At 49.9% G+C, this 25,235-nt stretch overlaps 7 protein-coding genes across 7 annotated transcripts; 2 read left to right on the forward strand and 5 right to left on the reverse strand.

Annotated features, from left to right (window-relative positions):
- Positions 1-428: 428 nt before the first annotated feature.
- Positions 429-2,512, reverse strand: UREG_04651 (uncharacterized protein; the record flags this gene model as incomplete). The annotated part of the gene is made up of 2 exons (XM_002545088.1): positions 429-2,005; positions 2,236-2,512. The coding sequence occupies 2 exons, from the start codon at positions 2,510-2,512 to the stop codon at positions 429-431; spliced, it is 1,854 nt and encodes a 617-aa protein (XP_002545134.1).
- Positions 2,513-3,108: 596 nt separating this feature from the next.
- On the reverse strand, positions 3,109-6,469 carry UREG_04652 (uncharacterized protein; the record flags this gene model as incomplete). Its single annotated transcript, XM_002545089.1, has 8 exons — positions 3,109-3,483; positions 3,558-3,956; positions 4,024-4,530; positions 4,589-4,924; positions 4,981-5,214; positions 5,261-6,190; positions 6,248-6,313; positions 6,395-6,469. 8 exons carry the CDS (start codon positions 6,467-6,469, stop codon positions 3,109-3,111), a joined length of 2,922 nt encoding a protein of 973 aa, XP_002545135.1.
- Positions 6,470-6,873: 404 nt separating this feature from the next.
- Positions 6,874-8,988, reverse strand: UREG_04653 (uncharacterized protein; the record flags this gene model as incomplete). Its single annotated transcript, XM_002545090.1, has 1 exon — positions 6,874-8,988. The coding sequence occupies one exon, from the start codon at positions 8,986-8,988 to the stop codon at positions 6,874-6,876; it is 2,115 nt and encodes a 704-aa protein (XP_002545136.1).
- A 900-nt stretch (positions 8,989-9,888) lies between these two features.
- UREG_04654 (uncharacterized protein) lies at positions 9,889-15,174 on the forward strand (the record flags this gene model as incomplete). The annotated part of the gene is made up of 2 exons (XM_002545091.1): positions 9,889-13,934; positions 13,986-15,174. The coding sequence occupies 2 exons, from the start codon at positions 9,889-9,891 to the stop codon at positions 15,172-15,174; spliced, it is 5,235 nt and encodes a 1,744-aa protein (XP_002545137.1).
- A 494-nt stretch (positions 15,175-15,668) lies between these two features.
- Positions 15,669-16,121, reverse strand: UREG_04655 (uncharacterized protein; the record flags this gene model as incomplete). The annotated part of the gene is made up of 2 exons (XM_002545092.1): positions 15,669-15,906; positions 15,961-16,121. The coding sequence occupies 2 exons, from the start codon at positions 16,119-16,121 to the stop codon at positions 15,669-15,671; spliced, it is 399 nt and encodes a 132-aa protein (XP_002545138.1).
- A 1,118-nt stretch (positions 16,122-17,239) lies between these two features.
- UREG_04656 (pyrimidine precursor biosynthesis enzyme THI5) lies at positions 17,240-18,475 on the forward strand (the record flags this gene model as incomplete). Its single annotated transcript, XM_002545093.1, has 4 exons — positions 17,240-17,274; positions 17,375-17,546; positions 17,600-17,749; positions 17,804-18,475. The coding sequence occupies 4 exons, from the start codon at positions 17,240-17,242 to the stop codon at positions 18,473-18,475; spliced, it is 1,029 nt and encodes a 342-aa protein (XP_002545139.1).
- A 948-nt stretch (positions 18,476-19,423) lies between these two features.
- UREG_04657 (uncharacterized protein) lies at positions 19,424-23,574 on the reverse strand (the record flags this gene model as incomplete). Its single annotated transcript, XM_002545094.1, has 3 exons — positions 19,424-21,311; positions 21,407-21,426; positions 21,514-23,574. The coding sequence occupies 3 exons, from the start codon at positions 23,572-23,574 to the stop codon at positions 19,424-19,426; spliced, it is 3,969 nt and encodes a 1,322-aa protein (XP_002545140.1).
- Between the last annotated feature and the right edge of the window lie 1,661 nt (positions 23,575-25,235).

Below are 25,235 nucleotides of genomic sequence, written 5' to 3' on the forward strand. Positions count from 1 at the left end.
AAATCTGTGATATCATACGATAGTAGTACCGCTGTGACGTCCCGGCAGTACGGTAATAGTGATTTCTGGGTGTTACTCGGCGTTGCTTGAGAGTTGAAAATTGACTGAATCTTGGTATTTGTTGTCTACACGAGTGCTTTGTATATATATTGACCATGCCCCGTACGTACTCCGTACATCTGACATACATGGAAGCCAACAGAGATGACATGCATACATATAATACAGGCTAAAACCTAGACGGTAAAACAAGCCCAAAGGAAGCAGGTCGGCGCCAATGAATCGGCATTAAGTCTAAGGGGCTAGCTGGCTAGAATAGCTGCCTTTTCTAGGTCTATGAGTCTATGACTAGGCGTCATATCCATCACATCACGGCATCATCTCTTCATAACACTTATAGCATTCTATTGCTACAAAGGGGCCGAAGGTTATTTTCGAATAACCTTCAGCAATGGCGCGATTCTCGCTTTGCGACTTAGTCCGACGCGGTAGGAGAACTGTTTGTTTACTGTTATCGGACTATGTTTGTCTGGGCCTTTTTCTGCTGATTTCTTCGGCGTGAAAGACGGTTGTGGTTCGTTTGGTTGTGCGCTTTCGTTTTCTTTTCCAGCGTTTGAGACTAGTTCGAGGGCGGGTAGGGGGAGTTGACCTGCTTCGTTTTCGTGAGTCACATCCTGGGCTTCGACGTCGATCGGTTTGTCCATTGTGTCTGATGCGATCGATTGAGCTCGTTCAAGGGTGGTGTCGTTGAGAGTAGCTGAGTGGAATGCTAGACCATCGATAGGCACTTCGATTCTATCCTGATTACCATGGTTAATGGGCGGTATTTCAACTGCAACAGTTTCCGATTTTTTCTTTGGTTTTCGGCCACGTTTTTTCGGCGCCGTGGCATTCTGATTGATATCAATATCAGGGCGCTGTATGGAAACGGTTGGAGTTTCTATAACAGTCCCCGCTTTTTGGATAGTTTGTTCGGCTGTAGCTTTGCTTCCGTTGCGCAAGTCCTCATTGGACGGATTGATACATTTTTCGTTTTCTAGCGGACGAACAACAGGTCTCTCATCCACCCAGATGACATCGTCTTCTACATCCGGATCCAACACCTTTTGCACAATGACTGATGTAGTTTTCCCTCTCTTCAATTTTTTTTTTCCAGCTGGCTTGCGTCCCTTAGCTGAAGTCTCCGGAACCACACGCTTATCGGCTGGCTGTACTTCAGACTGAATCGCTGGAGTGGTGATGCTTTCTATCCTTGCTGGCTTCATATAGTCGACTTCTGGATCGTGAGTCTCTTCTTGTCTCATATTATTCCAAGGTCCCCCCTTTGACTCTATGTTTGCATTGAGCTGAAACTGTGGGGGGATTTGCGGGGAATCACCCCGAAGGTATTCTGTCGTATTATGGTGAATATCGACGCCAGCAAGCTCCTCCTTCTTAGCCCTTGACCTAGATGGCCTTGGCCTATACATTTCCATTGGCGTACCTCCAAAGTCATCAGAGAGCGGGTCATCTTGGTCAGTATTTGAATTATCCTTGGATTGAATCTGCGTCCTTCTATCTTGTAAATGGTATTTATTCACAGTGACCTGAACGGAGACGGGTAGTGCGAGTTCGTCTACGCTATTGGCGGATGATGCTGGGGCCAGAGCATCATAGCTTGTCCAAGTTGTCCTTGCGCGTGCAAATGTCGTCGATGACATTGGCTCGGTGTCGTGGGGGGAGTCAGTGGGTATAAGCATCGGTTTTTGGCGACTCGAGGTATTTTGGAACGACTTCTCAAAGGCGCGATGAGGTTTCATTGGAATATCTGCCTCGTTTTGAGACACCACCTCAAAAAGTGGTTCTGAAGGCTCAATTATGGTGGCATCTGGCAAAATTGTATTATTGTGGGTTGGTGCATGAGCCTGGCTATCTGCTTCAGGTAGCTGGTTCCCAAATCCCACTGCAGGAGTTGTGTGGTGGCAATGGGCGATATCCGCAAAAGCTGCCGTTTTCCTGCGTTTGACTCTATTCATATTAGAGTCGCTTGCATCATGTACCTCTTCTGATATCCCGATGGTTTTGCTTCTTTTCAATTGTATCTTGGGCGACGTCTGATCAACCATATTAATCAAGTCAGGGCCAGAGACTCCTGTTCCTTCGTGCACAGCCGAAAGATTGGTTTTAATATCTATACGTATTGAAGAAAGATCAATCAGGGAGGATGATCTGAGTAAATTGAAAGTACGTTCATACCATTAGCTTGGTCACCACCCAGCTCGGGAATGTTCTGATGATGTAAAGATACATCGCAAGCCACTATATAGTCAGGCTCTGGATTTGAACTATGTTGGACATCATTAATCGCACCCGCCGGGTCAACACGGTCTGAAGCGGGGCCGTCATCATCCTCTTTCGCATCTGACGCGTCTGCATTTTGCGACAATTCTTGCAGTGTAGCGCCTCGAGTCGCGATATCACCAAGCTCATCTTCAGACTCATCTGAGTCTTGGATGACTCGGTGCGCGGTCATTATTGCGACTGTGGTTGCCCTACATCGGTCGGATGTAGGACTTGAGGTTCAATTGTTTGGGGTTATTAATAGACGGCCATCAGAGAGAGACGCTTCAAACTAGCCTAATATGGATTAGCGTCGAGCTCCTGGCGCCAAACCACCAATCAACAAATCTTGGCAGCTGGTCAGCATGTATACGGACCGCTTTTTTAGATCAGAAAATGTTGAACATAATAATTCACGTCGAGATGCACTGCTGCCTGACCGATGGCTATCGGGATCTCTTCATACATTTGGACATGGGCTAATCGTTATTTTTAACCCAGCCGAGGGTAGCGATAATTTTACAACTTCCTTCATTATTTCTACACCGCCATGATAAATGCCAAACCCGATAAATACTCCGTAGGGTTGGTGGCTCTCTTCATAAATGAGTGTTAGAGCTGTTTATTTGCATAGTTAGTCATATATTTAGCCCTTTATTAAGGAAAAAGCACACCAAAATGGAGTACACCTTCCCTTGAGTCATGAAATAAACGCCAGGGTATCCAGAGATAAGGAAAAGATAATGCCATTCCACAAGCGTTGTGATTAGAAAAAGAGAGCGCATTTTCTTATTCGAGATTCCCAGGCTTCATTACTCCTCTCCCAAAAAACTCACTGATAAGCCCAAATCGGTCCCCGCTCCGCTGTAGTTCTGCTTGGAAAAGCTCGTGTTGATCCGCTGCCTTGACCTGGCGTTCTCGAATAGCTCTAATCGTTGCATTCTGCGGTCCACAAAGCGGGCACTCTAAATCCGCGTCGACGGTGTTCAGACAGCGTTGATGAAATGAGTGTTTACAGAGAAAATGTACGGTTGGAAGGTCCAAGTTGCCGCCGCAGGAGGAGCAGCGACGGGCTTGAAAGACGGTGGGCTTGGCACCTAGTTCGGAGATTTCCTGGCGTTTGGCCTCCGTTTCGGTGGTGTAACTGGCGATGAGGCGGCGGTTCTAAAGCCAACGTTAGATTTAGGTCCAATACTTGTGATGACGGCAAGGCCTCTCTTGGGTTAGGGGAGACCAACGTTTGAGATTTCCTTCCTATCCCGTTCTATGTTGTCGCTGAGATACTTCTTAATCATGCCCATCGTGACCACTGCACTGTTGCTAAGGGTCTGAATAACCTGGAGCGGCGACATTAATCCATCTCGGTCAATCCGTTTCAAAACAGTGTTCAGCTCGTCCCCAGCTTCTTCTAAGGTTTTAGGGCTTGATGCGAAATACGCAAGTGCGTCTATATATAGTTGAGGCTCCTCAGGTCCATATTTCCTCAGTGCCTTGATTACACCGGGAGTATCCTTAGCTGAGATGTATGACCGCAATATATCTGATCGCAAAGCTTGTTGTTCTCGAACAAGGGTTGTCCCTTCTTGAAATCCGGACAGGTCCGACAGCAAAAGAACATTCGAAGTAGAAACAGGAATCTATACAACAGGTCAGCGATTGGCGGGCTTCCTTTCGAAAATGCATGTATTTCTTGCGTTCACTCACATCCTTTCCTTTAATTAGCTGTTTGGCTTTCGATTCCCACTCTTGCTTCTCAGAAGGATCTTTCTTGCGGCTTGCGGTGTCCAGATACATTTCAAATAATGTGGTATATAGGTCAGTCCTGTCATCCTCCTTTAATTCAGGTTTTTCGATCAAGGCCTCTAGGAAAATTATAAACTCCTGTGGGTGATCAACAAACGAAGAGAAGGCTGTTCTCGGCTTTGGGATGTCATATACAAGCGGCTCTTCTACCTCGTTTGCGACTTGCGGCTCACTAATCGAAGACTTTGCATTTCCAGATCTGGATGCGTTAAGATACGGCAAAGGTATAAGTGAAGCTAGGTTCTGAAGACCCCCTGAAGTCTGAGACCTTTCATCCTTAATTACTTCTGCCTCTTTCTTTCTCCTAGGTTGATACTTCCCCATATAATAGTCGATGAAGATTTTCGTAGTCGGTTGCGGGCAATGTTCGAGCAAAACTCGCGCATATTTCATGAGGTTGGGATAAGCCTATCTGCTATTTAGTAGACTTTTTAGAGAAAAAATGAACCATAGCGACAACACGTACCAGGCTAGGTTCAAGACTCCAAATAAACTGTAACGCTTCAGAGTAGTTTTTCGAGTCTTCGATCAGAATGTCAACAACCATATCATTCTCTCCGTGTTTCGTCGCTAGATAGGTCGCTTGCTCGAAATAGCCGCCCTGTCTGCACATCGCAATGGCCGTGTCCAAATCGAATTTTAATTCACCAGGAGCCCTTATGAACGAATCGAGTTTAGTGGTGTCTTTTAATTTCGCGTAGCAATTCAAAAGAAGAGTAGTATGATCTGCCGTGGCCGTTTCATGGTCATGGAGCTCTTCGAGGTATTCGATAAGGTTATGGATACGTTGCGTGTCAAGGAACTGTGACGCAATTTAGACCACTAGAAACCACAATACTCAGGCGCATGTATAACTACCTTGCGGATGACTTGGGATGGCTCTGTATTATCTATCGCACGGAGATATTGCTGCATCGCGGTATCATAGTCGCCTTTCTGATACAAATAATCACCATATTTGCGGAAAATGATATTCTGTTGTAACGTATCGACGCCAGCCTTTTGGGCCAGGTTGATCGCCAAAATATAGAGATTCCTTTGGTATAGAATTTCCAGTTTTTGTTGTAGGGTTTTCTCACGATATCGATACACCTGGTTAAATGTCAGATAGGTAGTATGATAGGTGCATTTACCATACCTTGCCGTCCACAGTAACAAGAAACAAATTTCCCCATTCCTGGAATATATTCTTGACCTTGGAGGATATCGATTCAGAATGGGCGACAAATTTCAGGTCCGGTTCAAGGAGCGTAAAAGTTGATGTATTGAATAGCTCATCCACCTGACTACCCCCGAATTTTCGTAGAGCATCCGATTTGGCTAGCGGCACGCGCGGCGGGCAAACCAAAGCAACATAGTCCTTGAAGATGTCAATTGACGTTTTCGGACTATCGAATGCAAAGCTCGGGCCACGACCATTTGTCCGGTAGGTGTATATGGCATCTTCCCTCCCAACCAGAATGTCACCCGTATCCCTATCAAAGGACATACATCCCACACCGCATCCAAGGTCTTCCAACGTTCGAGCAGGTTGGCCGTCGCCTTTCCCACTAATTATTAACGCCAGTATCCGCCCAGTAGTAGCGATAAATAGCGTTGTCGTAGCTCCCCGCTTCGCCTCCAACCCAGTTATTGGCTCCTCTGATTCAAAGACCGTTCGCTGTTCCGCACCTCGGTCGTGAATCAAATCTCCGCGTAAAAGGGTCACAGAGCCATTCGCAAACCCTACAGCAACCTGCCATAAATCGTCCAACACGACAAACGCCGAAACAGGAAATTGCCTCTTCTTATTATGCACCGACTTGGTTGAACAACATCGTGGATCGCCGGTCTTCTTGTCCGCTTCGTTTAAAGCCCATACTTTTAGAACGGGATCGTTCGATAAATCCTCACTGAGTGTTACTAGATATGAGGTTGAGGCGATTTGTTTCATGTGCGTGATTGAACCCGTATCGTAAGCCTTGAAGGAACGGATGACCTTGAAGGTCTGCGAGAGAATATGGATGAACCCATCTGTAGTACCGAGGAAGAGGTTATCGGATCCTGTGCATACGCAGCTAACATCAGCCTATTAAGAGTTAATGTTTGATGATGTTGTTGGCTAGGATAGGTAAACGGCACTTACTGTGAAGATAGATGGCCCCTCCGGGATATGAACCTCAGAAACTTCAAAGAAATTGAATGCTTTCCACTATTTCAATTAGAGTAGTTTGGAGACGGATTGCAGAGATCTCGCGTACCGAAGTCAATGCCATATCCTCAACAGGCACACTAGGTGGAAGGAGTTGGCGACATTGATCTGGTCACGGAACCATGACATCGAACTGCCCTTGAGTGATGCCGCCATGTGCTAGTTAGCTAGGTAACTAGCTAATCTATTTTCGGCCTAGCCCCAAGACTCGTTCACATGATCACTGCCAAGGATTGTTTTCTCCTTTTTGACCCCTATTTTGTTGAATGTTCAGGGGATTTTGCAACTTTTTTATTATCTCCATGTGTATGAAAAATTCAGTTTCTATCCTTTGCATTGACTGCTCATGAATGAAGAGTCAATTCAAGTCCAAGTAAGCGTTTTGAACCAGTATTCAAAATCCTGGTCTACTCAGCAAATATGTATGCATACAAAATAACCTCTCCGTACAGTTGTGGTGTTGCTCTCGGGCGCCTCCCCAATCACATCTTAAAACACTCGAGCTCTCTCGCTTTCCTCAGCTTAACAAAAACCGTCACACGACCACTTCCTAACTTCTTTCAAGGATTTCGCGCCGAATTTGCACGTAAAATAGAGCGAGCCGGCTGTCCTATCGAAGTTGCACCGGATCTATCTGTTTTAAAACTTATATCTGCATGGAGCTCCCAACTTTGGAGAAAGCTACCTGCATCTGCTATCGCCTGGTCGAGATCAAAGTTGTCAAACCCGGCAATGAAACCTTGGCCATCCTGCTGCCGTGTCTCGTTCGTCGAGGCCGTTAGGGTAAATGGGAGGGCGGTCCCCGTGGACTCAACGGAGAAGTTTTCACCAAGAGCAACAGGTAGAGTAGTTGTAGGCCCTTCATTCGAGCGAGCGGATGTAGGCCGAGTGGCTTCTGGTTCTTGAGGGCTTGCGGAACACCTACGCTGCTCACATTCCACCAATTCATGCTGTTTATGGGCACGGGCTTCTCCGTCGTTTGACCTGTCGCCGAATTGAACTTTTTTCTCGGTGCTGAATTTATACGGAGAAATACCGTTGATCATAGCCTGGGTGCTGGTTTGTCCCTGGCATGTTGGGGGATCACCACTGGAGCTATTTTGCGGTTGAGGCGTGCTGAAGGATTGAAAAGGCTTGATTTGGTCAGGCATGACCTTCCTGGTCAGATCCTTGGGCGATTTCGCCGATAAATCTTGACCTTTATCGCCCTCCAACGTGTTCGGGCTTGTAAGGTCATCTTGGAGCGACTTTTGCGCGATTGCAACTGCCGCCTGGGTTGACCACTGATTAAGACTGTCTTTAGATGGACTAACTATCATTCCGTTAGTAGCCAGGTATTCGGTCGAGTAAAGAGAAATTAATTGATTTTGAAAAGTTGGCTGGTCGGGTACTATCTGCGCAGATGGCAGGTTGGCTATTGTCGTAGTTGAGCCCTGATCTTGAGCCTCATGCGACTCAGGCATCAGAGGATCCATAGTCGTGTTCAGCTGCAGTTGTGGGCTGGGTTTCTTTAGCCCTGTCTTTTGCTCGGTCGGCTTCTGGTGTAGGCGGGTACCAGATTCTAACTTTGTGACTTTGCTTACGATCTTTTTTTGTTTAGCACCGCGAGGTGCGCCTGTGACTCGGTGGTATTGAAACGAGTCAGATATTGCAGCATCACGAGAATGTATGTCCCTTGGATCCACTATCTGATCGGCAGTAGGTGCGGTATCAGTGTTAGTCTTGGGATTATCATTTATATTGGAAAGCTTGGGTTTGTGGGGCATTGGTTTTGTCGCGGGAGGGGAGGTCCGTGGCTGGGATTCAACATTGACAGAGGCAGCTGGTTTCGATTGCTGTTTGGGCCTCGGCACAGGCTTAGCTGTCTCAGAAACCATAGAGGCCTTTGGCTTCCGTGTAGGAGAATGATTGATTGGAGTGAACCCGGACACATGGGCGTGAGCGGATCCGAGAACGGAAGGACCAAATTCCCTGCTGGAGAGTCTAGCGGTGGTCTGGGCTGGTTTAGAGGGAAGAGAGGTGATTTTCAGTGACCGGGCAGTAGGCGTCGGGCTGGGCGAGCGCGGTCGATTCATAGCGCGGTAGTCGAGTGTCTTTTGATCCCTCTTCAGCCATTCAGTGTCGATTGTATGAGACGGCCGGGATTGATGCCGGTCTCCCGATGAGCGTGTGCTTGCCAGCCCAGGTTTAGGCGCAGCAGGTGAGCCGGACGTGCGCCCAGCACCGTTCGTGTGATGTTCGGACCCCTGGTAGCCCGCATCTATGCCACTAAGCCTCTGTGGCTGCTGTGAGTTCCACGCTTTGCCGCCGGAATCTGGGGAGACAAGAAGCGACCGTTCGTCGGCCCGTGAAGCAGGGGTGGCGGCAGCGCCGTGGGTTTGGGATGCTTCTGAGCATGGCTGAGTATGTTTGTCCTTCGTAGCCAGTGGCCGCCGACTCTTTTTCCATGGGTTTACCCAACCCTCCTCGAAAGGCCCTTGGAGCGTGGCACTGAAGATAAAGAGCGGCTTTCCCTCTAAGTAGTCTCGACCTAAGCGCTCAATTCTCCTTCGTTTAGCAACACGAGAAGCGTCATCCGTCTCGCTTTCGAAATCCGATGGCCAGAATATAGTGTCCGAGGGGGACGGGGAGAGCGGCTGCAAGGAGAGCGGGGAGGTTGGGCGCGACGGAGACATTTAGGCTGAGGGTTGGGGGTTCTGTTGGCTGCGAGAACGCCGCGATCAAGCAGCATGTGCAACCACAGTTCGTCCAAGACGAGCATGTAGCAGCAGAAAATATGAAGATTCGCGATGGATGTATCACCCGGTGGTTATGTTGGTTGGCGAGCTGCTGGCAAGGCACGCACAAGTCGAAGCGCTGGGCCAGATCGAAGCGCGAAGTCACGGGGGCCCGTGTTCCACTTTACGCGTGACGGTTGCCGGGTAAACCACCGCCCGCCTTGATCGCAGCTCCTGGCGCAGCGATTTCGGCCAGCATCAGATCTCAACTTGACGACAGGCGTTCAGGCTCTCTGGCGCGATGTCTTTTGTCACACTCTCCATACTCCGAAGAGCCTGGGCGTTTGATGAGTAGACACGCTTCCCGGACCCAGTACGGAGTACACTTCAAAGCAACAGGAAATTAGGGCAGAAGGACAAGCTTTCGGCTTCAGGCTTCCGTTTGATGTCTCGCCTCGTTGGCGCTGCCATCGCCGTCGATCAACTTGTTGGATTATTCATCAACAAGTTCACAACGAGAAGCGGGCTCACGTGACGGGGCTGATAAGGCTGGCGGAACATCAATGATCCGCGCTTACTGATTCGGGAACTTTGTTATGATGAAACCGCCCAGGTGAACCTCAAGCGCCGTGGAAGCTCGTCCCAAACAGCTTTTGTTATTCTTAGCCGTGCGCCCTTGGTGATTGCTGGCATTTGGTCTTGACTATTTATCTAAAATCCCGCTAGTTATCACTATCAACGTGGCACAGTCCCTTGTTTGTTTTGATGGGTGCTACTGCACTGCGCCAGTAAATTAAACCCCATCTCAAGCCGTACGACGGCTGCGCCCACTTGCATCGCGCCCAATTCCAGGCGGCCATGGCAACTCAAGAACCATGGCTTGAAGGCCTCACGGACGACTGGATAGCTAATTCCCGTCTCTCTACTTTTTCTCATGCTCTCAGCGCCTCTCCCAGACTGCCGAAACGGCCCAAGTCCTCCATCAACACTACCTCGCAACACCCTCCCGCTGAGCCAAAACCTAGTCGATTGAATAACAAGCGCTCCCAGTCTCCTGCGTCGCAAGCGCCGTCATATCTGAAGACCCCCACGTCACCCTTCTCGTCCCCGGCTTCGCAATGTACCAAATCTACCAGAAACCGTTCCTCCTCGCGCGCGTCATTGTCGCAAGTGTCGAAGCGAGCGTCAAACACACCGATGGAGAGCACCTCTACAATGAACATTAGGCTAGACAAATCAAACCAACATGGAAATACGCCGGAATGGAAACGGAGGCTCCTGCGAGGGGATGCACCCTCGAGCGAGAGTGTTGACTTGTTTGGACCGATTGGATTGCAGAAGCTGTTTACGCCACCTTCTGGCTCACACCCGGCGGCACAAATAGAGCAGCATGCACGAAATTCATTGTCGCTCAGGTCTCGGCTATCTGGAAATTCCCAGAGATACAAGGTCGGAACACTGTCAACAGATGGTGGCTCACAAAAGTTGAAACTACTAAGATCCTGGGACAAAGAAAACATCAACCTCACCTTGATGGAGCAAATGTCTGAGGTTTCGCCTGCAGATCTTAGTCGACTACTGCGCGAAAGCCAGATTAGCATCGATGACATGGACATGGGATGGCTAAAGCAGGATTTCTCTCGTCTGACTCTTAGTTCTGCGGGAAACTCACTCGATGGCCCCAGGGACCGATCGGCTAGTGGTATCGAAGAAACCAGGAACGAAGCGATCAGTCCAATACCACTACCTACACCCGTCGCATTCAAAGACGGTCATTCTCTCTATTTTCGCAGGCCAGCCTCAAGCGCGAGTGATAGCCTCTGTGAACCGCACGCAGACCAAATTGGAGAATACCCAGACGTGGACGATTCCATTGAAATTACTAGCCACTCTTTACCCGAAGGGCTGTCTATGGGCACACACGAATTTGCCTCCGCAGCTGGATTTGCAAACGTGCGGCGAGGAGGCTATCAAGAGGATAATACTAGCCGTAACCGATGGCTGAACCCGTCACTAACCCCGTCTCAACTCCCTTCTTCGGCTGGTGCTCGCCGTATTCGAAATCACTCGCCCAACGGAGGCCGACAGGAGAGCTGTCAACTAGCGCCCCGTAGAGCTGCTCCTCCTTTTACGCCCAAAAAGCAGATCTCCCCCCAATATGAAAACAGTCAGCCCAGCGACATGAAATCGTCAGGCAGCCCTCTGAAATTGTTTGGGAACCACGATACCTTCACAAACAATAAACTCCTTCGGCGGATGAGCCAATTTGAAGAAACATTTGAAGCCACGCTTGAGGAAGGTCCATCCTGTGCACTAGAGTCAGCAGAAATCAGTGAAGACGATACGAACTTTGAAAACGAGCAATTCAGGGAAAGCCAACTTGATATTTCCCACTGTCATTCCGTACAGTCACAACATGGGAGTCACCTCACTCGGAATGAAGAAGCAGCTTTTCGCTCGTCAAAGCACGCCGACAAGAGGGTCCTAAACAGTCCAACGAAAGACTCAGCGCCCAAGAGAAGGCGGACTTTGGTGGCTGCAACGCAACCCAGTAAAGCATGGCATGAACCCATAATTGAGTCAGCGGAATTTAGCTCAGTCTTGGTTAGCCCGCAGCAGCCAGACGAATCGTTCAGGGCCACCAGGCCACGAAACGAAGTTCAGCCGGAGCGATCTAGCAATTCAGTTTTGTCACAGCAACGAAGCATAAACGTCAAATCCTCGCTGCATCCATCTCCGTCAAAACTAGCGGCGGACCGCAGTCATGAGCCCTATCCTAAAATCATAAAACATGTCCCTGCTACTAATGCAGCCAGGAGGGGGTCGATCACCACTCAGGACTTCCTTGATGAAGCCACGAAAATAATGAACCACATACGGACCCGTGGAGGGCCAAAGAACGGATTACCTGGCCTGGAAGAATATGTGGCGAAAACTGAAGAAAGTCCAGGGGATGCATTTAGTGAAGCGTCCACCCAGGAACAGCTCTCAAGACCGCCGAGCCGTGAAGTCGGTGATTTACCAGCGCAGAGAAACCCGAACGAGCCAGATCCGCGAATTATCAGCCATTTGAAACGGTTTGAAGATAGTGACGAATTAGATGTTTTCATGGGGGCTTCAGTCATGTCCCTCCGGCTTAAATCCCGGCAACGAGGGCCCAAGCCGCTTGGGCCCCATGCCGAAACAGCAATAGAGAGCAGCCCAGCAAATGTTCGAATACATGAAGGGGTTCATAGTTTTCACCCAGAGCAACGAGGCACTGGACAGGAATCGACTTTCTCCTCATATGACTTGGGTATATCGAAAGAGGAACTGAGAACTGCAACATCAACTGAGAGTATCCCCACGGGTTCTACGGGCAGCGCAAGAGCAAAGGGAATAATCTCTTCACGCATGATTTCCCATTTGATCCCTGAGCGAGTTGGGGCGATGACATACGATCGTGCCCATCACATGTGGGTCAAAGGTCGCCCAAACCATGATCAGAATTTGGCGTCTCTTCTTAGCGAAGACGATCCCTTCCGTGATATACCAGATCTCAGCGTTGACGAGCTACGGGAATTGATCGCAATACGCAATGCGCCACGCTGCCAGGGGAAAGCAGAGGGCCTAGAACTTGGTAACAAATCGGTTTCCGCCACGGATCAGGGACAGCCGAAGCAGTCTCCAAGTGACGGTAATTCACGACCGCAAACACGAGATAACGCCTCGGGCATTCCATTGGACACCAGCAGCGTGCAGTCCAAATCCACGCAGTTCACCTCTAGTGAACCACAGCCAGATACACGAGCGACATCATGGGCCACTACTGATTTGACAAGCCAATCCGCCCTTCTAGCAACGCAGTTAAAATCTGATATCTCACAGCATACGCGAGAGGCAGAGCATGAATCTCGGCTTCACGATGGCTATCCATCGCCGATCCCCTCGCCGATCAACGGCGATAGGAAACAGGCAAGATCCGTTACAATAACACTACCGTCCCCTTTGGCTTCTCCCATTGACCATGAAAATGAAAACAAGCTAGGCGGCAAGCATCAGACCAAGGACTTGGCGGAATCTTCCCCGAATTACCTGCAGCCCCGCTCCTCTGAATCTATTGAAAGTATTAAACGTCGAAGGGCTGCTCTGGGGTTGAATCTAGTACAAGATTCGTTGCCGGCTGGGCTTCGAACTGGAAGGTCGGTATCTCGCATCGACGAATGTGATGAAAATATCTTTAATGAACTTAGCGGGTTGGGCCAGGAACTCTCTGTTCTCCCAGCTGGAGATGAATTATCTCTACTGGCCCCGCAGGATTCGCCCCTTGATACGAGTTACAGTTTTCATCTCAGCCCTTTGGCGGATTTTACTGTTAACCAGATTGACGAGTCGATGAGACTAGAGCTTAGCTATGTTGCAGAACGAACCTATTCAAAATCTCTTCGACAAGTCCATGGTACGTTTGCCTTGGCTGCTGAAGAGCTCGTCAGGCATATTACGGACGTGGAACCTTATGAGGCCTACTGGCAGTATTTAAGACGATTAACTCTTCGGGACAAGAGGTTGATCACACTCCTGCAACTCAATAAATATTGCTCTCGACTTCAAGAGCTTGATGCATCAAAGAACCGTATCGGCCAACTTGGTGGTGCTCCCACAAGTCTGCGCAGTTTAAATATCTCGCACAACTGCTTATCGAATTTGACAGCTTGGGGCCATTTAGCTAACCTCCAGTATCTCGACGTGTCAAATAACGAACTTGAGAATCTGGACTCGCTGTCTGGGTTGGTTCATCTGAGAAGTCTGAAAGTCAATAATAACAAGCTCAGCTGTATCAACGGCATCTTCAACCTAGACGGGCTCTTGACCTTCAAAGCGAGGAACAATCGTCTAGCTTCCATTGACTTTAGACGTGCTGAACTGTAAGTAATGCTGTCCAGCTTCTTACTACACTCCTAATGAATCATCTCTAGGTTCCGTCTGGCCAATTTGGACTTGAGCGGCAATAAGATTACCAATGTGGAAGGTATCGATTCGCTTACTGCTTTGGAGGCGCTGGATCTTCGATATAATGAGCTCAAAACCTTTACCGCCTTGGAGAGATTGCAACACTTGCAATCGCTTAAACTTTCGCACAATCACCTTCAGAGCCTCGACGTCTCGATCTCTCCGGCCTTGCGTCTACTTTACGTCGACTGCAACCATCTAAGCACGATCGTTGGGCTTGAGGCATGTCAGTGTCTGGATACGTTGTCGATGCGCGAACAGAACTCTTCCTCTGAAGACTACGGAGATCGTCTCTATCCGCCTATGGTTGATCTCGACTTATCCATCAACGCTTCACTTCGCAAGGTTTTCTTGTCGTGCAACAGTCTCTCCCCCGATTTGCTTGCTCCGCCTTGCACTGTCCCAACCCTTCAACTACTCGACCTTGCGTCGTGCGGGCTAGAAAGTCTTCCACAGACATTTGGAAAGACGTTCCCAAACCTAAACTCTTTGAACCTTAATTTCAACGCCCTTTCAGATGTTGGATCGCTCGATGGGATCTTCAGACTCTCCCGTTTGTTCCTAGTCGGGAACCGCATCTCTCGGCTCCGTCGACTATGTCAGGTCCTAAGAGATGTCGGTGGCAAGAAAGGGAGCATTGCCAGGGTTGACCTGAGAGGAAACCCATTAACTCTTGGATTTTATCCGTCTCCCATATGTGGGAATGGGAGATTGGTGCGAGGGGCGAATGACATATATCACCATGAACGAAAAGCGCATCAACTCGTCAAGAGCAGGAATACTGAACATGGCGAAGATGATGATAATGCTCTCGCTCCTCTCGGCGGCTGTGCCGATATCGCCCGCGCAGAAGTCGGGGAGCACGTATCGCTGGTTCGACCTGAAGCTGAAGACGTGGAGATCGAGATCGATGACCCGTACACGGTCCCGCTGGCGAATTCCGCCGCAGACGAAAGGTATCTAGTGCACTTGAATGAAGAGACGAGACTGCGAAGGCGAGTTGTGGAGTTGATGATCCATGCTGCTACTTCGAGTCGGTTGAAGGTGTTGGACGGCCTGGATTTGAGTCATGATGGCAGTGAGTTTGTGAGTTTGAAAAAGGATTGGGTTTGGAGAAGGCTTGTGGAGTTGGGGGGTTTGAAAAAGCGGATGTGAGGGTTGGTTTGTTCTTGATCTGCGAGGTCGAAAGATGTCTTGACTGCGGATTGCCTTTTTTTTCAAAAAATTTATTAATCGTGTGTGTATGACTGGCCTGATGCTTTCGGTATATGTCGATGTTTCGCCGGCAGGGAGCTTTGGAGGCGTTCTTTTCCATTTTAAGTGGCGTTGTCTTTGGCATTGTTATCTACTCGGCTCTGGCTTGATGTTTGACTGCGTCTCTTACTTTATCATTACTGCATGGCTTCAAATGACTATATGGAAAACTTGTTCTGGATGGACTCAATTCTCAAGGCTTATATTTGAATTGATTCATCAGTGACGACGCTCTACCTAACAACTTTGATTGCATCTCTGTCCCATTTCATTGCCAAGGTTTAGATATAACCTATTCCCTGTAAGAAGATTATCTGCAAGCCTGTTTAATGGTAGGATGATTATTAGTAGGGTTGCTCACCAACATTCTCAAGGACGCTCAAGTGAGTTCGCCCCTACCCGCCTTGTCGCCGTATTTGCCCAAGGCGGCTCATCTTCGTACAGCCGCGACGAGCTGGAGCTAAGGCGAAATAAACCCGGACGGATTGCAGGTAATCTGCTGACGCAGCGGGTGGAATGGCAACCATGTGCCATGACATATCCTGTGTCCGCTGTTCACGGACCAGGTCAACTCGGGAGGCTTCTGAAGGAAGCCTTGCCTGGTGGTCTTGTGTCCACCAGTTCCAGACCGGCCTAGAGATCGCTGTGAGCATGGCGTGAAGAGTAAGGGAAGGAAGGAGGATTTACCCAGCGATCAGGCGATATGTGGCCAGGCATGGATTGACCAGGCAAAACAATGCCCGCCTGAGCCCTCTTGCGAGGGACTTGCCGATGTGACGGCTGTTCCTCCGGTGGGAGCGCCGTGGGCTGCGAGGAGCAGGGCCAGGTCTGCTTGGAGAGGTTTCCATTTTTTTGGTGAGAGACCGGCTGGAAAAGTAGGAGAGGAGAAAAGGAAGCGTGATTTGAGGGAGCAAAGATTCCCAGAGTCGAGGACAGGTTTATATACGTTTGAGATGGGATGATGTTGCCATCATCTTGCAGTCAGGTTGCTCTCAGAGCATGGCGTTTGATATCCAACCCATGGAAGCACAGATGCTGACCATGGCTACAAGAGAGAGAATTAAGGAGAGCTTCAGGCAGCGAAGCACACGATCCCAAGAAAGAATCCAAAGTCCTGAGGGCCGTTGCGAGGCAGCAGCCGCCGCCAGAGTCCGCATCACGGCAACCGACACCGAGCATCCTTGGTTTGAAGCAGCAGCAACGGAAGAGTCACGATATCCCAGCGTCACCGTCGCCAGGCAGATGCATCTCCCCAGCACCGCACCGCCCGTCAAGCAGCATCTTCTCTTTGACCAAAAGGTTTTCTTGTTGTCTTTGCACGTCACTGCGGGGCAAATTAGTTTGTTCGCCAGGGATTGACTGCCGCAACTATAAATTGGCTCAACAATCCCGCCGTCAAACGATTTTCTCCCTCTTTTTCGCTTCCCACGGAATCACCAAAGTTGCTCCCAAATTCTGCTTTCCAGCCTCCCAACGTCCTCCAAACAGTCGTATCGACTCTCGCTCTGGTAGGATACACACGCACTCACACACCTCGATGCTCCGGAGCCGCGCGGGATGGTCGATGATTTCTCGACTGCTGTCATTCGCCATGGATTCAACAAACGGTCAAGGTATTGTAGTATGAACCAGGTCACTGCACACGCATGACAGGTGTTCGGCTCTGTGAACGTCTCCGATACTGCCTCGATTGTACCCCTGTATCTGTGAGGATGCTTGTGGGTGCTTGAGGCGGCTATCGAGGCTGGATCAGAGCCGTTCTGAGATTATACTGTCTGAACTTGATCTAGACAATTCTAGCGAAAGGACATGCGCGGCTTGGACCCCCCTTTCCCGTCGTTGTTTTCGTTTCTGTGGACTTCGTCGCAGCGTCTCCTGCGCTGATGGGATCCATGGATACGTTTTGTCTGGTGCTGACTGAATCTAGTCTGTATATCGGCCTGGCCTGTAGCCTCTGATCGTAAACATGTCTACGGATAAGATCACTTTCCTGACCAACTGGTAGGTCATGACGGAGACTACGATCGCTTTTTTCCCTTTGGCTTTTTTTCGTTACAACCGGCTCTTCTTATATGATCTGGTAATGACTTTCTTATGCAAGGCACGCTACGCCGTACCACGCTCCGCTTTACCTTGCGCAGGCCAGAGGATACTTCCAGGAAGAGGGAATTAAAGTAGCCATCCTGGAGCCTAATGACCCTTCTGATGTCACCGAAATCATTGGCAGCGGAAAGGTCGACTTGGGCTTCAAAGCCATGATCCACACACTGGCTGTGCGTACAGGGCATCCCAAAATGGTGCATGGGCAAGGTTAATTCTTTTACAGGCCAAAGCTCGAGACTTCCCGGTTCTGTCTATTGGTTCGCTGCTCGATGAGCCGTTTACCGGAGTTGTTTATCTCAAGGACAGCGGCATCACGACTGATTTCCGCTCCCTGAAGGGAAAACGCATCGGATATGTTGGAGAGTTCGGCAAGGTTGGCCTCGCCACCGTTATCATTCTCGGCTATCGTGCTAATAATAGACTACAGATTCAAATTGATGAGTTGACCAAGTACTACGGCATGTCCGCCACGGACTATACCGCGGTTCGTTGCGGCATGAACGTCACCAAGGCCATCATCAACGGCACTATCGATGCCGGTATCGGCCTCGAGAACGTGCAAATGGTCGAACTTGAGGAGTGGCTTGCATCTCAGGGCCGTCCGCGCGACGATGTCCAGATGCTTCGCATTGACGAACTTGCTGAGCTGGGCTGCTGTTGCTTCTGTTCGATTCTCTACATCGGCAATGAGCAGTTCATTTCGCAGAACCCGGACAAAGTGCGAAAATTCATGAAGGCTGTTAAACGCGCGACAGACTATGTCCTGGCCGACCCAAGTGCCGCTTACGAGGAGTACATCGACATGAAACCCATCATGGCCACGCCCGTGAACCGCAAGATCTTTGAACGTTCCTATGCCTATTTCAGCAAGGACCTGAAGAATGTCGCTCGTGATTGGCAAAAGGTTACCAAGTACGGGAAGAGATTGGGGGTCCTGGACGAGGCTTTCGTGCCAAATTACACGAACGACTTCTTGACTTGGACCCTGGATGAGGAGTCCGCTGATCCTCTGGGTGACCAGAAGAAGATGTGCGTGCTCCAGAGGGAGGTTGCCCGCGATGGTGGGTTTAGACGATTGGAAGTTTCTTCCACCGCTTGATGAGAACGGTATCTATACCAGGACTTTACTCTCCTTAATTCCCAGTCCAGTTGTGCTTGGTTGAAAACCAACGCACTGCCTACATATTAGAATGAAGAGGATCAATTTGACTCATACAATTTTTTTTTCTTTTTTTTTGTTGCATAGCCATTCTCTACAAATGGAGCCTGCCCAATACGTATGTAATGGGCCTGGGGTGCTCCATCAGTAGGCAAATTAACATACACGAAAGATAAAAAGGTGTCCACATGAAAACCGCATGCAAATGAACGAAACCCCGGAAAAAATGCGAACTTGAAACCCAGTAAAGTAAAAATCAATTCAGGGGAGTAGTACGGCTGGGATAGAAAGGAGGAAACGGAACGGACAAGTAGAATCAGGTAGACAACTCCTACAAGCGGGTCAATAGACCGCAGGCCACCCTGGAAGACGAAGAGAAAAAAAAAAAGGAAGAAGGGTAGAGACAAACTCCGTAGGCTAAACCTCGAATTAAAACGAAACCGAACAAGTCCCATAGGGTTAGAATAGAAACGGTGTGGTATTAAAAAAAAGGGTTATTTGAAAGAATCCGGTTCTCAAGGAATAAGGGGTCGGCAGAAGGGTATCTGCTGGCAACAATCGAAAGCTGCAATATCTCCTCTCACTGCTTTGTTCCTGACCGTAAAAAAAAGGGAGAAAGGAAAAGAAATCGGACAAATCCTCTAAAAGCCCGTGCTTTATGAAATTTTTGATCCCTTTTAGACCGTGAATGCCAACTCCATTCCATTTTTTTGGGGGGTTTGAACACAGATTCCGAGCGCCAGGAGCAAACACTGGTAATAATATTAAAAAGTAGAGAAAGAAAACACGCGGCAGCAGCGAAGAGCCAAGATGCAATGATCTTTCTCACAGTCTCAAGTCCATCGGGTTGTACATTATCGACAGCACAACGGACATTTCAGACTTAGGCTACACGCTTACTTCGCCGGGATCGCTGTCAATGACTCCATCTTCCCAATAGCCATTGGCAGCTCCCTGACGGCCTGCAGTTCGTGGTCCAAGAGCCATTGCTTCACCTTCACCTCGCTCCACGTAATCCTCACGGTTGATTTCTTTTAATATTCTCTGAAAATACATCCGGAGAGTACGGAGCCCACGTAGATATCCGCGATCCACATCGTCCGGATGGTGCGGTGGGCATGGAGTATCTGCTGGAATACCATCTTCTCCTGTTACGCAGTTTGCAAAATCAACGATTTTTAATCGGAGCCCTGAGTGATCATCGCACTCCTCGAAGGTAGCTTTGCCTTTTTCACCGTTTCGTTGTGGAACATTAATTTTTATCTTAGGAGGATCGCCCGGAGACGGCACCTTCTCTCCATCATAAAGAATAAGCAAACTGCTTGCATAAAATCGGTATCCAGGAAGCCCACGGATCATGTTTTCGAGTCGAGATAGCTGGTTTAAAATAACTGGAATCTTTTTCATCACACTGCTGTAGCTGACACCGTCGTACAAGAACCGGGTCAATGCGTCCTGGAACTCCCGTCCTGCTTTGAGGTCACGACCGAAATATTTATCCTCGAACAAGTATTCCTGTTTCTTAACATTCCATACTTGCATTCCGCAAAGGCGTACTCCGAGTTGCGCTGATGTGGTCGTCTGGCACTTACGTCTTTGGGATTTTCTCTTCTTTTCATCTGCTTCAATTCCGTACTGACGGGTGCCCATTTTTAAATCGAGAACGCAAGGCTTATTCATACCGGCAGTGAGATCTTCCAGAAGCAAGAAGAACTGAACGCGTTCGTCTCGTGTTGTTTGCGCCTCCTTCGGGTTGACGGGCAAACGAATCGGTTCACCGGAGTTTGTTCCAAGAGTAACAGGCATAGTCACCTCATTATCACCGTTTGTGGACCCATGGTTGTTTTCGCGTTTGGAAGCGCCGTTTTGATTTAGATGTAAGGCTGCAACGTTGGAAGAGAGTTTGGGCGTCTCATCAGATTCCATATTAAAGATTTCGTCTTCCCTGTCTCCCCCGTAACCGTCATCCTCGAAGTAGAGAAGATCTCCAGGCTGATTGGTACTCATACTTCGTTGTCGCTCAAGGCCACTCCCAGAATGTCGACGGCGTCGTTGAAGGGTATCGCGCGGTAGGCTTGGCGGACGTGAACTCTCAGACCTGGTTAGCTCTAGAAGATGGCCGTTCGCTCCAACAACGGTGGATGCAGAGGATGATAGACTGGGCTTTTCACTTGATGGACGCGATAATGATGAATCTGGGAGAGATTCGCCGCGATCTCCTCGAGAATCTGAATGTTTCTTAGACGAACCGTCTATTGTATGAAGGTCTTTGGGATGGGTTGCCCGTGATCGAAGTTTTGGTAAGGGCGCTTTGGTGTGTCGACGGTGCCGATGGATAACAGGCGGAGCAAAAACTTCTCGCAATACTTGCTCCTGTAATTTAGTATTGACAGTAGTCGCACCCCAGCTTATTGCCTTGCTAGAAGGGCAAGGGATGCTCGCTTCAATCGGCTCAGATGACCTAACTTGGTGCAACACCCGGCCATTGGTAGGAGAATGAGGGGTCATGAACAGGTCCATTGGGATGATATGGCGGTTATTTTCGAGGATCACTTTGGGGATAACGCCAGTAACTTGTTGTTGACTGAAGATTCTTGGTTGGTCGCCGAGGGACTTTGAGCTTGTGTGTTTGCCGTGATCCCTCTTGTCATGCTCTTGAGCAGTAGGAGGAGTGGACTTTTCTGGCATCTTTCCAACACCATTCCCCGCAAGCTCCTCAACTGTCTGCTTACGCTTGGGCCCTTTGGAAAACGTAACGTTTAACACCCCGATATACCTATAGGTAGGTTAGTATTCGCAACCAAACACACGCGACGTTGCCGGTGGCAATAATAAATTTAGATCAAAGCTATGCAAATCAGAAACAAAAACAATGAAGGAATGTATACGAACTTCGCGAGGAACATCAGCATCTCCGGATGGCGTCGTTCGATTCGTTCATAAAATTGATTCTCACGGTTGTTAAGCTGTTTACACACTGCTCGTCGCGAGAACCGGAACACTGTGGTATGTCCGCCAACTTGATGCCGATACGGTTTGAGTTCAACAGCACCGAGAGGAGCCGGCGCAGGTCGTGTATGCTGGGAGCGTTTACGAAGGTGAGTTGAAAGCCCCTTGGTTCCCAAAGTTGTTGGAGTTGTCGCCGCTTCATCTGACGATTCGTCCTCCTTACTTGATAGCGCGCTATCATCGGCAGAAATAGGCTCAAATTCTGAAGCAGACTCGGTTTCTAGTTCCGAAATAGAAGCTAGCGAACGGTCGTCGTCGCTAATAGCAGTCTCTGGTGGCTGTCGCAACTCTCCATGGAGAATACTGTTGTCATCCTTTGATAACAACGAGATGTCGACGTGATTGGAAGGCTTGGCCCCAGATGGTTCTTGGCGTATAGTAGCCCTACCACTGACAACAGTTTGCTCAGTCTGCAAGGCGTCTCCGGATTCATTTTCCAAGGGGGAGGATTCATCGAGAGGTCTCTGATGGGGAAAGTATAGCGCAGAGGATATGCGTTCCGTTTCTTCATCTTCGTCTTCGTAGCCATCGGACGTGTCCGGTGTGCGATTTTGCTCTTCTTCTGGCTCCGGATGGTCCACGGTCCCGTCTACTCCAAACTGAATCCCAATTTGTCGACTGTGCGAGGAGGATGGGACACTGCAGGACAAAGATTCAAATAGCGCGGACTTGGGTGGCAGAATCGGGCAAGTTTGGCTTTCCTTCAATTCCTCAGGGGGAACGACTTGAAGATCGGTACGAACACGTACAAGTGGAGGTGCCATACACTCTTGGGTAGAAGAGTCACTCACAGCTTTTGTGGGAATATGATCCTTGCGGTGAGCTCTTGCTCGCGGGACCTCCGGCTGAGATCGGAAAGAATTGAACTGCGGTCGACGTTCAGGGCTCGAGGGTCTAGTGACGGATGTATCCCCTAGGGTAAAGGGCGGAACGCGGAATTCAATAGGTGGAGTCGATTTGGTGGGTGAACGATCCGATTCATTCCTAGGTCGTCGGTCCTGGCGATCAGCAGGCTTATCTTCCCGTTTCTTCCGCTCGGGGGCGGTTGTGTTTTCTTTGAACAGGCCTAAATAGTGGCTCGATTTCCGACTTCGAACATTTGAGGTAGGCTCGGCATTGGTTAGGTTGGCCTCGATGGACTTTTCGACGCGAGAAGATCCGGTTTTGCTTGAGCTCCGGTCTGGACGGTGGCCTGGCAGAGAATCGTGGGCCGAACGACCGAAATCATGCAACGACTTGCGCACAGAAGCTGAGTTGCCACCGTCGTAGGCGAACAAGCCTTCTGAAATGAGCATCGTACTGCCACCAGCCTCGTTTCGGCGATCGGCAAGTTGTGAGGAGGAGGATTCTGCGAAGGAGACGCGGGAGCCACGAGAAAGAGGAGTAGGAGCAGGAGGAGTAGGCGGATGAGGGCTGCGGTACTGGGTTATCGGACGAGCCGAAGAGCAACTGGAGATATCTCGACCGTTTGCGGTGGAAACGTCCTTCCTCGCGGGATTGAGTGACGCGGAGAGAGTGCTGACATTCTGCCGGATTGGGAAGCTTTTCACCTTTCTAGGCGGGCATGGTCTCTCTTCCTCGGGAAGCTGATGTCGGAGAGCAGACGGACGACGAGGATCGCTCTTTCCGTCGGCCACAACGTCAACGCCGTGCGCTGGGGAGATCACATCGCTGTCCGAGGGCAGATAGTGCGTGGCGAAGATGCTGTCTCTCTCGGACAATTGGGGGCTCTGGGCGCGGTAGGAGGACGCGGAGGTGCGGACCTGTTCTACAGGAGTTGTAGCAGCACGATGTTTCACGGCAACAGAAGAAGAAACGGAAGCCCGGGAAGGTTTTATTGTCGGGGAGCGGGGAGGAGAGGGAGGCTTAGGGGATGGGAGCGAGGAGCCCGTGGGGCCGGGAGCGTGCGAGGCAGCCTGGTCGCCCTGATTGGATTGATTGCGCGCACTCGAATCATCGTGGGCAGACGGCGCAGGTGTCACCAGAGCTCCAGGAGAGGAATTAGCATGGGCGGAAGGGAAGCTGGACATGGGGAGGACATTGGTCAAGCCCGATGAAACAGCGCAATACGGCTAGTGTCTGGGATTGGGAAGAGAGCAGCAGGTGGCCAAAACGGGCACGGTGCAGCACGGAGCGGGCGGAAGAGAAATTGGGAAACGAAGAAATGAGAGAGTGAGAAGGGAGATCGTGGGCTTGTGATGGAACAGTTGAACGGGCAAGATGATAGTTTGATTTGTGACGCCGACTAATCGACCCGATGATGAATGGATGTGGCTAGTGCGCGAGAGTTCATTAGTCAGTTCACTGACCTGAGCGTACTCTGTACTGGCCCTGTAACTAATTAACTAATTCACGGCTTCACTGCTGTTGCAATCCACAGCCAGGAGCCGGTGCGAGACTGGGGCGAGGAGATCAGACGAGAGAGAAGGGGCGGTGATGGAGTATGGGAGCAATGTTCCCCAAAGGTCTATCCCCAATTCCAGCACAACCCCAAAGAAAAGCGCTGAAATGCCGTGACCAGCCTTGGTAACTAACGAATAACTCACTAATCCAGTTAACTCAGCCACAGGGCTGGATGACTGGCGCACAGGGGACCTTCAGGATGCCGTTCCAAGGAAGGGAGCAACCTTGAATGCCCGCCGGCCCCTCCAGTCACTGTTATATATTGGAATAAGGCCCGGGCTGGTGGAGGAGAAGACGGACTCGTCCAGCCATTACTGCCATGGGTTCGTCATGATCAGTGCACACACACCCGCACGCAGTCACGTTGCCGGCTCACCGGATTTTACAGGCTGAGAAGGATCGCTGTGGAAGAGTTTGTCCATGCACCAGGTGCTCTTCACCCTGCTCAGTTGCTGCATGGAGCAAACAGGGGCGCAAGGATCAGCATTCGGCACTGGCATGACGCTCAATTTATCTCTCACGGAAATTCCCAGCTGATCCAATGACGGCCCTTGACGGGCAAACGGTCGATTTCGGATCTCCTGCGATGCGATATCCTCCCCTGAGGTTTCAGCCCAATGCACATGGCATTCGCTGCGTCCACGGCCAGCACTCGATCCAAGAAGGGAGAGGAGGCATCCCAAACAAAGCACGCCGAGGATCCAAGCTGCACTGTCTTTGAGTCGCTCTGTTTGACCGGTCAAACTTACAGCCTCGTTCCTTGCCCATCATCTGGAGTCCTGCTTCCGAAGAATTGAATCTACCAATCATCCAAGAACGTGTCTGTTTGTGTGGCCACATCTCCCCCTGGCAGCTGCTGTGCTAATTTCACTTCCACTCTTGAGTTCACTCAACCAACTTCCAACGACACACCGATCTTGGCTGGACGATTATTTAGCAATTCCCCTTCCCACAATTCATAGTGGGATCGTTGCCTGTCCTCCGTACCGGACCTTTTATTCTGCCGGGGGATTGCTGCGCCACCCGACGATGCTGTTGCCCGGCTTCATGCTTGCATATTTTCTCGATGCTCCCGTACAAACGATATGAGCCGCGAACGCGAACCTGCTGTGAATCGTATCGCAAGAGAGGGCATACTCAGCGTGGGCAATATGGTGGACCATAATTTGCAGACCGCCAGGTCAACCCTGGGCTTCTTTGCAGCCAGCTGTCTTGGAGCATTCAATTTCCAGCCAGAGCATTGCCCACATGCTTCTCAGTGGCCACGTTTGTCGAGCATGATGTCTAA

Source organism: Uncinocarpus reesii, genomic scaffold, assembly GCF_000003515.1.
Source record: "Uncinocarpus reesii 1704 scaffold_2 genomic scaffold, whole genome shotgun sequence".
NCBI lineage: Eukaryota > Fungi > Ascomycota > Eurotiomycetes > Onygenales > Onygenaceae > Uncinocarpus > Uncinocarpus reesii.